Source organism: Muscardinus avellanarius (genome assembly GCF_963383645.1).
Source record: "Muscardinus avellanarius genome assembly, chromosome: 15".
NCBI classification, from domain to species: domain Eukaryota; kingdom Metazoa; phylum Chordata; class Mammalia; order Rodentia; family Gliridae; genus Muscardinus; species Muscardinus avellanarius.
In genome coordinates, this window is record NC_137801.1 from 997,201 (window position 1) to 1,010,077 (window position 12,877).

Consider the following 12,877-nt stretch of genomic DNA (forward strand, 5'->3'; position numbering starts at 1 on the left):
GGTAGGGTCTGCCGGGGCTCGCGCCCTCTCAGGTCCTAATAGGGTGTTGTGTTGAGTTTGACTGGTCAGAAGAGATCAGGGGAAGCCAGCCCAGAGATAGCAAAACCAAAAATGACCCCATGGCATCCTTCATTTTTTTTTAAACATTTTTTGTGGTATTATCAGGAACCATTCCAAAGTAAATCCAGGAGATACTTTTTTAGGATGCTGGGGGTGTGTGTTTGCAGAGCAAGGTGCGATCTGAGCGCCCACTTCTCGCCTTGCTAAGGTATCACCACGCGTGGTCTGATGCAAGGTAGGGAAGGTCTGTACGAGGTCCACCTTGTCAGAACACAGCCTGTATTTCTGCTACATTCTAGATTTTTCCTGTGGTGGCCTGCAGTCAGAAGAACTTCTCATATATAGAAAGGAACTGGCCTCTGGCCTTAAAGGTGAAACACCTACATCTTAAAGAAAGGTTGCATCAAGAATCTGTTCTTAGAGCAGGGAGTTTGGTCCCAGGGCCTCATTTTGCAGATGAGGGAAGCCAAGAACAGAGGGCGTGCAGCATGCCTGAGGTCGCGCGGCTTGTTAGGACAAGAGTGGGAACATGGAGCCCAAGTTTCAGAGGAGAGAGACAGTGAGGGTTCAGCTATGGGTCCACAGCTAGCTCCGGTCTGTCCTCGGGACAGCTGCGCTGCTCAGCGTGGGTTTTTTAAAATACTGAGCGCGCTAAGTTTGCCAGCCACGGTGCTGGTCCCCGGGAGCGAAGGATGATGGAACCTCTGGTTCTTTCTTCATCTGAAAGGCGAGACCAGCACCGCCCGCGGGCCCGCGGCGAGCCAAGCCCCGGCAGAGTGTGCGCTCAGCGCGTGGAAGCGGCCGCGGAGCCCATGCGGACTCCCGGCTCATGTAACACACGGGATTGTCGCCACACTGAATTTGTTTAGTTTCCCAGATCTTCCAGTCTGACCTCAAGAGGGGTACAAGAAACATAAGCTTGTTATGTTCAGCAGCCATCTGAAAACCTGGAGCCACAATAGCTTCTAAAAATAACCTCTCCTGGAGGAAGTTCAGCTAAGCCTGTTTCCTAAGTCTGCAGTGGGACCAAGAACTGTTCCCCCCGCTGATGGATTTGCTTCTCAAGGATTTCAAGGCCGCCTGTTTTAGTGGGCCAGTGCTTAGAATTCCTACAGATACTCAGCTGCTCATCTTGCCATGTCTCAAGCCAGTGATTTTACATTTTCCCCTCTGGAAATGATCTCAGATAAGAGGAAGATCCTCCATGTGACTTAGACTGAAAAATCAAGATCTTAAATGCACTCATTTCTGAAAATGTGCCTGTTTCCTGAACAGTCAATTCGAATTGACTTTATAGACCTTGTCTACTTTACCTCTGAAGGAAAGATCGATAGCAAAAGTTAGATCATTTCAATTCGAAAAGAAATTTAGTGATTTTCATAGATTGATTCCATATTATCAGAACCTGACTATTAAAAATATGTAAGATTAAAAAACACACAACTTAAACTTCCTCACAGAAGACCTTCTGGGGGAAGGGGAGGACTGGCGGAGGCAGACTGCAGTGGAAAGCCTCAGAGCCTCTGCTCAGCGTCCAGAAGCCAGACGCTCGGACAGAAGGCATTCCCAGCCCCTTCCCTTGGGCTCAGAGCAGGTCAGCGCAGGAGGGCCCGACCTGGAGACTGTCTAGCTCAGTTCTGTAAATGAGAAGTGGAAAAGCCACCTGTCTGAGGCTGGGATAGACTGGGCGGTCCTGGGAGCCTCGCTCCAGGGGATGGGCTGCAGGAGAGCCACTCTCCTGGGCTGGTCTAGCAGGAGCTGGCTCCCAGAAGACACCGGGCTAGAGGAGCAGGTTGGCAGAGCCGGCTCCTCCTGGGGCCTGCCTGTCGGGGTCAGGAGGGCCTCCTTTGCTATGGGTGCACTGAGCAGTACGATGGAGATGAGGTCAGGTGGGAGGGTGGTGGAGACAGCTGTGTGCTTGCGCCCGCGGGTAGCGTGAGAAGTGGACTTACTTTCTGGAGGGACCCTATCTTTGTGCGGGCATCCAGACAGACTGCGGTGATGCGGGTAAAGCCCGGTTACATGGCCGGTTCCGTCACACCCGGGGGTTGGACACTTGCTCTCTTTCTTTTCTGTTCTTGAGGGATCTAAAAGCAACAAGTGCCAAGAGAATGATGAATGCTTACCAACCGAAGAAAACGTGATCATTCAGCAATCCGAAGACCTTTCTAAACCCGAGCCTGAGCCGGCGTGGGGACAGGCCGGGCCGCCGTGCTTTGCTTGGGTGGGGTTTTGGCTGGGGGTGATTTTTTTCAACCTTGTGCAGTATCATCATGATCAGAAAGGATTTCAGTTTTAATCCTAAGAAAAAATGCGCCTCTTCCTAACCTTCACTCTTGATGAATTGTTTTCCCGTGTGTTACATGACAAGCTGTGCTGCTCAAAGAAATCAAGGTGAACAGTGATGAGACAGTGACCTTCTTAGAGAACAAGCCCTTTCTGTATCATCAGCAGCCTCTGCCCCGAAACCAGAGGGCGCAACTCGGCTCGAGCGCTCCAGCGGAATGCCCTACTGAGCGCTCGGCGCCACACGGCAAGCTGCACAATTCTACTGGCATTGAACTTTGCTCTTGAGGTTAACAGAACTGTTTCTTAGCATAGCAATTCAGCAGTTTTTGGAAAATAAACTGAACTCTCAGAAGGCACTGTAAGCAGATGACCAAAAGGGTGGAGCGCCCACCTGGCAGAGGCGATGGGCAATCAAAAATGCTTCAGAAGCCGCCGGAGCAACCGTTTGTTTTGATTTCTTCGTCTGTGCTTGGAACCAGAGGAAGGCTTGTGTAATGCTGTGCATGCATCATAGAATTAAGGTAACGCTCGTCTAGAGCCCTGCGGGCCTTTCTGCAGTATAGTCAAGGGCTGATTAGAGCACACTTGTGGCCCCAGAATTAAACACAGATACCAGAAATGCAGAAACATTGCTAACAGTATCATTTGTACACCCAGTACTGACCACAGCTAATAACCATGCAGTATAATAACTCCAGAAAATATTTCTGAGGCTAAGCTCAGACCAGTAGTCAATCTAAGTGTGGGACACCCTGTATTTTTGAATCAATTTTTGAAAACCAGTTGCTCAGCTTGCCAGTAGATGTAACTATTACGACTTGGTCCAGATAATGCTGGAGTTGAATTTTGTTTAGGGTTTGATTCTCATTAACCAGGCCAATTGGGATTCTAGAAAATGCATGTCTTGCTTTTGATTGAGAATCCGCTTCTATTAAGGGAAAAGCTTGGTTTTAAAATGTTTGAACTCCCACAGACTTTCTTCGTAAGTCATTCATGTGAAATAGACAAAGGGCTCACAGGACTTATGGGTGCTGTTGTGCCCCTGTTAAAGGAGCGCTTCTCTTCTTCCAGCTAATGTTTATTCTACATGACATGCCTATCAGATGCTGGGACCTCGTACGTCTGAGCTGGCAGGGAGAGAGATAACTCACACACCACTGTCAGCGACTATCCAGCCCTGGTATATGGACTGTAGTCTCTGGAAATGAATCTGGAACTTAGGGGTCTGACTTCAGGTCTAATCACCTATGGGTCTTCTCTTACACATGCCAACTAAGAGCCTAGCATGTGATTGCCTTGTGAGTAATCTCATAACAATATCAGTATAATTTAATCAACATACCTAGAAAATAGCAGGTGCACAGTAACAATTTCAAAGTTAAGTATTGATTATTATTTATTTTTGGTGGTATTGGGGTTCCTGGAAACCCTTCTACCTCTGGGCTATACTCCCAGACCTATTTTTATACTTTTTTTATTTGGAAACAGGGTGTCTTGGGCCAGAGAGGCTGGCTTCGAACCTGCACGATCCTCCTGTCTCCCCCTCCCAAGCAAGGGGATTATAAGCGTGCCCCACCATGCCCGGCGAGAGTAAAGATTTTTAACCATATACAAGTGATTTGTGAAGGATTAAAAACTCAGGTTATCCCTGTTACTAATCATTAAGTGACTATTTCATCGGATCCTTGTAATTTCTCACAAATTATATGATTTCCAGACTTTGAGAATATTTTGAAAATAATCATGGCTTTCTGTAAAGAGCATGATGTCTCGAAACCATTTCAAATTTTGGAAGACAACAAGGGTCTCCTCTCCTCTCAATGCATGGAATCCTGGTTGAGATGGTTACAAAGACTGCCTGCCTTCAGGGTTACTGCCTCTGGATTTCTTATTTCTTGCAATCCCAACTTACCTTGAAAGCAAACATACAAGCAAGCACAAAACAACTAAGCAAGCAAAGACACCAGTGATAAAACCAAACACTTAACAGCGACTTGTAGAATAAAAAAAATTGTCTGCATGGTTAGCTATCTCCCCTTTCAGTCCAGTGTAGTAGAGGATATGTTTGTGCAGAAGACAGAGGAGGGTCATGACTGACTTCTTTTGCATTAGCTCAAGATTTTGGACATATTGCATTGGCGGTGTTAAATCAGTTTGGTGATTGTGGAAACGAGGATTGACACAATGTTTGCTCACTGTTACTGCCACACCAGAGCCCCTGAACACAGACCTGGAGACACGATCGCATGAACTTTTTAAAAGGAGTCTTAGTCTCTCTACTACCCTCTGCTGGCCTTTCCTGGCTCTATTTATTTAATTCTGAATATAACTCTAGACAATATCACAAAATGATAGAGAACTGAAGGGACTTTTGCCAGAGGTAGATCTGGAAAAACTGACTCAGTGCCGTGCACCTCACAAGAAAGCCCAAACTTAGAGTCTTTTCCTTCCATAGGGAAAAAGCATGTCGTGGTCTTACTGTTCGTTCCCATCCCTGACCCAGCTTATATGGGGGAAGCAAGCAATCTGATTTCACTTCTTGCAAAAAAGCAATGCAAAAAAACAGCAAGACAACCGAAGTCAAACTCTGGATCAAGTTCACGAGTTTAGAGAAACCACATAAACCAAAGAAACCATCGCCACACAGGGTCCGCCACCCAGTCAGCATCCGCAGCTACACACCCATCCCGGTGCTTCTTCACCAGAGCTCCATCCTGCAAGCCATGCTCTAGAACTCTAAGGTAAGCCAAACATCTGTACCTGCTCAACAGAGCAATCAAACAGAGGAAGGGCCACTGCTTCCTAAAAACATTTGGTTCCTGTATGACTCTCAAAAACTCAACCAAAATTTCTAATACATAATTTTTGCGCATCTTGTTGACATTGATAGCTATATAACTTAGAACATGTATACTGCATTTTGTAGCCTTTAAAATGCCTGGAGCAAGCCTGGAGCTCCACCGAGCTAAAGGCTCTTGTTTTCTTTAGAGCAAGGCTCCTGGGTCACACTCTGCATTCCATAGGCCTGGCCTCCACCTTGGTAGCCAGAAGGGCTGTGGGTGTCCAGGTGCGTGCCAACCAGGCGTGCACCTAGCTCTGGCCTCGGTGAGTCTCCAGTTTGGATTTTGTTCTAGTGATGCCCAGCTTGCCGTAGGAGTTACATGCACACATTGAGAGGAGAATAAACACCTTTGTAACAGCAATTTTTCTGAATGTTTCAAGTTTATACAGCAACTGATTTTCAAATTAAATTACTGAGCCTCATTATCAGATCCACAGTAATAAAAGTCAGTATTCATAATGCACAGAATAAAATGGAAACCCAAAAGGAATTGCTTTTTGGTGTTAACAACATAGGATTTAAGAAATTACCAACTTCATTCTTGAAACTGCTTCTTAGCCCTGAAAGAAACTTGTAAATGAGGTAACAGTCAATACCCAGGCCCTACCTGAAGCTGAACTGTAACCTGCCTCAAACTGCAAGTGGACACTGATGCTTCCATCTCAAACATGAAGTCATTCTGTCTGGTTGAATGTGTGTGTGTGTGTGTGTGTGTGTGTGTGTGTGTGTACGTAAGATATGTCTATACACTTAAATACATGGATATATGCAAATATATGCTCACATATTTTGTAAAAACAATTCAGCTAAAATGATCAAACTGGGTGGTTTTGAGCATTTCTAATATATTACGTGTGAGGGAGCATCACGACTGTGTCACAAGGCAGCGGAGTCAGGGAGAGCAAGGCGTGTGCTGAGGAAGCCGCTCTGCTGTCTGACAGGCCGCCGTGCCTCGCATGGTGCAGGCTCTGGTTACCCTACTGCCCGGGTAACTTATGTGCGCTGCGCTCAGGCATCAGCTACTGGTTCCCGTCCAGTTCCTGTATCACGGTGGTGCCTACAGAGGATCTCATCGATAACTGCCACTGGATAGTAGTTTCAGAAGTCATGAAGCCACCTGCCCAATCCAACTGATAAAATATGTGCTTCGCCCTGCTGGACTAACGTCACGTCAGCCCCTGCCGCTCAGCACATATCTGGCCTTATCTGCAGGCTCACCAGGATGCATTCTATCGCAGGATGTGTTTGGGTATTGGCCCTATCTGCTCAAAAAATACATCTTCCCACTGACTGCCGTTTTACTTGTCTGCTCTAATAATGGGACATTGAGCTGCTTTATGTATTTCTCAGACAAATGTTTTATTTGCTCTTCAGAAACATCATCACAAAAGAGAATTCTGGAAGCAACTCTAAAATGTGCATTAGAGATAAAAAAAATTAGTGTGATTCGTACTCTGGATTGTAGACTATCATCAACATCTTCTACTGTGCTCATGTTTCCATGAGGCAACTTACGTTAGGTAGAAATATTACCTTTACCATAGTATGGCTTTTTGACATGGCTGTCACTGGACTTGGGCTTCCTGTCCTCCCCGGGGAGCGGCCTTGGGGACTGGTCCTCGTAGGAGCGCATACCGTCCCTCCGCCCGGCGTCCAAGGCCATCTTCTCCCTCATGGCCCTGGCTCGCTCTGTCTCTAGAGCGATGGCTTTCTCGAGAAGGGTCAGGTTGCCCTTGGTCATGTCGAATACCTCCTCGGAGCGGTCCGAGTTGATGGAAGTGGTGTCATCGTCCCGCTCCGGGCACCCGTCCTCCTTGGCGCAGCTAGAAAACGTTCTGGGCCTGGGGCTCAGCTGCTCTTCCAGCCGCATGAGGTTCATCATGTCCGAGTAGTTCCTGTCGGGCGTCCTCCCCGGGAAGTCGTCCTCCTGCCGGCCGTGCTGGCGGAGGTTCATGTTGGGGGGCTGGCTCCGGTCCTGCGGGTTGGTCTCGCTGAGCTTCCGGGCCAGGTCGAAGCACTGGTTCCGCAGGCACTCCAGGCTGCTCAGACACACCTCCTCCTCGCTCTCCTCCACCATCTTCTCCATGAGCCCATTGTTCATGGGCTTGCCCAGCATTACATAGTTCATATTCCTGCTATCCTGCTGTGACATGCTGTCCCCGTAACTCCTGTCACCAATGTTTTCCGAGAGCACGACGCCGTGTCCTTGCGCTAGCAGCTTGAGGGAGTCCACGGTTTCTCGGACCACGTCGCTGTCCAGGTCTAGGCTGAGCTCGCCCTTGCGGCCCAGGGGCTCGTTCTTGTCGCTGTCGTCCTCCAGGCTGTTGGAGGTGTTGCTGTTCATCTCTGACTCGGTCCGGGCACGGTGGGCCGCGTCCTCGGCGATCTTGCCCAGGTTCAGCAGCGACTTGGCCACCAGCTCGTCATAGTTGTCGTACTCATCATTGTTGCTGTCGTCCTTCTCTGCATCCTGCAGCATCCGCGTGCCGTGACAGTTCAACTGATGGTCCTCTGCAAAGAGAGTAAAGAAGACAAAAGGAAAAGAAAGAAAGAAGTGGCTAGAATGGAAAGCATAGTTGCAAGAGCACGGACAGCACCCTAAGGCGAGGGCGCCTGCTCGGCCAGGGACAGAGCCATCGCCACGTCCGCGCCTGGCTGAAGGAGTCAAGACAAAGGGCTGAGCAGGCTGAGACGGAGGCCACTGAGAAGATCTGCTGTGAACTATCCGCACTCCTAATTAAACTTAAGAGCAACCAGCAAACATGGTAAACATAGGCTAAAATATATGTGACTTCTGGAACCTGCGGGTGATTGGTGGTCGGCTCTGGCCTGTTACTGACAGCCCTGCGTTTGCACGCTACTTCTGCCCCTCACTGAGCGTTCTGAGAGTTCACAAGCCTGCCTTTTGCCCACTCCTATGCAGATGTTCCCAGAAATCACTTCCAAAGGGTTTGTTTCTGTAGTCATACTCAGGCGGTGCAGAAGGAAGCCTTGGGTTTCCAAGGAAGCACGCAGCCGTGCCAAGGGCACGGGGAGCCTCCATTAGGCACACAGGCTCATCAAGACTGACTGTGAGTCTGACCCCTTCTGGGCAAGGTGTCTTGACACATTAGGAAGCATCATGGATTCCATAATTAGCATGTGGAAGGTAAATCTGATGCTCTATGACTCCCAGATCGCTGTCTCCGCAGGTTTGGGAGTGCATGTGTGGTAGGGAGGGAAGGGCACAGCGACCAGATGTCTAAAAGTCAGGCTGGGATGAGTCGGTGCACCTGTCACGCTGGCAATACAGCATCATATTTGCCAGACAGTATTGTTATGCTCATCTACAGTACAGCCTCAAGGAAACTGGGGGAGATGGAAGAGATAATGTGAGAATAAACGTACTCAATCTCGCAAAAGCATTTAGAGAAACTCTTTCAAAAAGACCATGCTTGATGTTAAATCCCTCAGCTTCGTAGAAACATACGGGGCTAACACTGCAATGGCATCTGGGATTTGGGCACTGTTCACCATAGCGTCATTATTGGAGTTGCAAAATGACTACTGTAAAATATGGATAATAATAATACATGGACTCAGCCGGGTGCGGTGGTGCACACTTGTAATCCCCGTGCTTGGGAGGCAGAGACAGGAGGATCACGCAGGTTCGAAGCCAGCTGCACTGGCTTAAGAGGCCATGTTTCCAAATAAAATTATAAAAATGGGCCTGGGAGTGTAGCCTGGAGGTAAAAGGGCTTCCAGGAACCCCAGTACCACACACACACACAAAAACACACGGGTTCTCCAACACATTCCCCTTAGGTTGGATCTGGCTGTCTGCAAGCTACTTTCACATCTGGTTTTTGTTTCCACAATTGAAACACCACAGTGAGAAGAATGTCGAGCGTTTAATAATGGTTTGAAGGGATGAGGCATATTGGTTGAGAGAAAATGGCAGCTGACTAGCGCTGAGATAAGGACCTATGGTCCTTTCTTTATGAATGTTTTGCAGAAAAAGGTTTTTGTTAGTGAAAAATGATGTAGAACTCAACATAGCATTTGGAAGGTGTGTCACACAACAAATATTTAAGATCTGACACACCTCCCAAATGCCAGCAAGCCAGATTCTCCATAGATTAGTCAAAGAGCATTTCTGGGTCAAACAGACACTGTCTCTCTTTGGGGCAATTCCTACAAGTCATTTTCTTGATTATAAGGCTACATGTATCCCCAGAGAGCAGCCAACGGGAGAGGAGACAAACCCAGGACACAATAAGAAACAGTAGGCACCGTTTATCTCCAGTACACTTTGCCACAGGGCTGGGTTCAAGCTTTAGAAACTAAGTCAACCCAACTTCATGAATTTTTGAAAATATAAGCATTATATTCTCCTCTCAGTTCATGCATTTAGTTATACCCAAGGGCTGTGCCTAGAGAACCTTCTTTGGGATAACCGAGACCTGTTGCCACTGCCTGGTAACCATGGCAATGGCCAATAGCCCGCGCCATTGTGCCTGTGGAGGACTGACCACACGATGAATCTGTTAGTTGTCATTTGAAAACATATGAGGCTGGTGGAGCATTTTAGAAGTTGACTTAAAGAAGAAACCAGAGCCAGGTAAGACTGATCATTTTCCTGATTCTCCCCATGAATTCTCTTATGGCACTCACAATATTGTCCTGAAGAATTTGGAGGAGGGGTTCGTTGACAGGGCTGAGCTGGCACAATGCCTGTCTCACCTCCGTGCAGCTCCTGAGGCCAGGGGAACGCCTGAGCTTGCAAACAGACCACGGCCCATGTCTCAGGAAATCCCCACCTTCCACCAAACGTGCTGCCTATAACTGTCAGTGGCCACCCTCCAGTCCAGGATTAGCTTCCCCATCTGCCCCTGCCTTTTCCTGCTGCATCTCAGCCACAGGAGTCCGTCTCACCTTTTTATAATCAGATGTCTGCTAATCTTGGCCACTCATTCATATTACCTTCTCCCAGAAAGGCAAAGAAAGATGGACGAACTTCCTCATGCAGCCCAGCGGCCACTCTAGCGCATGGAGCTGAGAACACGTAAGGAAGGGCCGCACCAGCGTCAGCGCTAGCGCGGACAGACAGCGGGCACACACTGCACACACCGCTTTGATAGTCAGGGACGATGACGTGCGACCAGAGGCTCTAGAACCTGACCGCGGTCAGTGCTCTGCTGCCTGCTAACTGTGTGCACAGATGACCTGACCTCTCAGGGCTCGGACAGGCTCATCTGCAAGCAGGGCAATAAACCTGCATCTGCGGGAGCCTTGCTGGGCAGCTCTGGCAGGAATCTATCAGCAGTGAGTGCTCTGCACTCCAAATGCGTCCCACGTGCCTGCCATACCCAGTACCTAGTCTTACTGTGATTTCAATACCCAATGTAGGTGCCTGGGGATACCAGCCCATTTGTGGAAGGAAACTGGAATCGCATGTGAGGAAGATCCAGCCTCCTGCATAGCCTGGTGTTCCTCCGTCTACTAACAGTGCCACTTAAGGCTCTCCGACTACAGCAGTGAACTTGGGAACAGCTGCTGGAAGCGGTGTGCATGGCCAAAGCTCCCTACAGGCTAGCAGAGTTCCTCCAGGTGCCAGTATTTAACTATATCAAAACACATTCTAAGTTGAGTCAAGTCTTGATTATGTAGATAAGGAGAGAGGAGCAGTCTGCCAGGCCTTGAGAAAGCAGGCTCTCAGTGTGCGCTGGACCTCGTATGGTCTAGACTTGGGAATGCAGCAAGTTTCTATTGGGCCAATTTCCTGTTTTTAGATGTTTTTCCTGAGGTTGATACTGAAATGAGTCACAGGTAGACATGGGCTTAGAGAAATGGAATTTGCCAGAATTCTCTGTGCCAGTCGGGGATTAAAATGTGGCACAAACAACCCACAAAATAAAAGCCATAAAAATGTCAGGAGTCAATGTTACCAGTTTCTATTCGGTGATTAATGTTCTCTTAAAGAGAGAATATATTTGTGATAATTTTTTTCAGTTCCCAGGGCTGGACAAGCAAGGCTGTTGGGCTAGCAGGGCTTTCAGCTCAGCAGCCTATGCTGGCCAGGGCCAGCAGTGTGGACTGCCAATACCCCAGGGCACTGGAGAGCCGGCTCTGCAGCACGGGGCTGTTACACAATGGCCACACACACTCTCAGAGGAAGAAAAAAACATTTTTCAGACAACTGAAGTACTACTCTGAGGTTTAGAGAAGGACGTGGCATTTCAGTTTTCCTTCTGTGGTTCTGCATTTGAGATCCGTCCTCCAGCAGAGTGACAGGGGCAGACCATGAAGAGGGGTCAGCTGTCTCAGGCACGACCCCAGGTGTTTCCCCTGGGGAAACTGCAGTTTTCATACTTGAGGGAAACTGGAGACGATCTGTCCAGCCACTTCCAGATGAACTTGGGCCAAGAAAGCAGAGGCGACTCAGTGGCTAAGCTCAGGCCTCCTGGGCTTCCACTGGCCAACTAAAGCCCTCATTTGATTGCTATTACATGTGCAGCTTAAATTTCCAGGAGTTTTTAAAAAATGTTGAAGGCCTGAATTATCTCCCCTGAGTCAGATGGTTACAAACTATTTAAGCTCCCCAGATACAATCAGACAGCCAAAAGATTTTCCCAAGCAAAATGTCTGAGTACTGTAGAGTGCTTCCCTCTGCCCTCGTCTCTAGGTCTGGTGTGGTTACAGCTCTGTGTACTCAGCTTTATAAACAGAAGCACTGGCTTTTGAGTAAACATATCTGAGACATAGCTTTGGATTCATTCAAGATCTGGACCCAACTGCGATACTGTTATTTCTAGTCACTAACATGGGCCACGAGCAAGTAGAGACACAACTGAGTTAGAAAGTGCGACAGAACAAACAGCAAGGGCACAAGTCACTACAGGCTTCACGGGTAGAAGGCACAGCCGGAGAAGGCACACCAGTGCTCCACATTAGGAAAGATTCTGGCTGTAAGAAAGAACAGAACAAGATATACTCCTGACCTGCAAACCCAGAATGTGATCATATACCAGAGCTGATCAACAGATGATATTTTGACGATAGCTGCAGTGACAGGAGAGAAAGAAGCGGCACATGCCATGTACGTGCTCTGTGCACCAGGTCCCTCATAGTGTACGGTGCACGTCTGTGTGTGGTAAGCACAGAAACCAGCCCGGCTCACCCAGTCCCACGGTGGGTGGAGAACTATCTGTCCTCACTAATGCTCATGAGGACTTGAGAAAAGGCCCGCTGGCACCTACCACTCCTCCTGAGCGCAACACAGCCACAGAGGTGGATGGCTTCTCTGTCAGGTACTGTGAAGAAGGGAGATGCCATGCTGGGATGCTGGAGGTGTCGCCGCCTCACTTCTCCAGTGCTGCCTCTGTTTCCATAGCAACCCGACTGCACAGCCCTCACCCACTGGGAACCTAGTGGGCGTGGTCCAGACAAGCTAGCTAGATGTTCGGTTCTTCCTTAGTAGACAACACAAATCCCTTCTGTGCAACCATTCAGAAGCTTTCTGCTGCCATTCCTAGCATTTGTCTGTTTTTTTCCCCTCCCTTTAATACTCCTCATGGGTTTGGCATGAATTGAAGATATATTTATATCACCAGCCTTGGCAACTTGTGTTGGGATTGCCAGCCTAGCTAGGCTGCCACCTACCAGGCTTCTGATTCATGCAGCTTAGGTCCATGCTGGTGTGGAGAG

The 12,877-nt window shown here is 48.4% G+C and overlaps 1 protein-coding gene across 1 annotated transcript in view; it reads right to left on the minus strand.

Annotated features, from left to right (window-relative positions):
* MYT1L (myelin transcription factor 1 like) overlaps positions 1–12,877 on the minus strand; it is a gene marked incomplete at both ends in the record, with an annotated part of 127,913 nt that overhangs the window by 77,680 nt on the left and 37,356 nt on the right. The window contains 2 exon segments of the mRNA XM_080710960.1: positions 2,013–2,147; positions 6,725–7,702. Of these exon segments, the coding sequence (XP_080567086.1) occupies positions 2,013–2,147; positions 6,725–7,702 (1,113 nt within the window).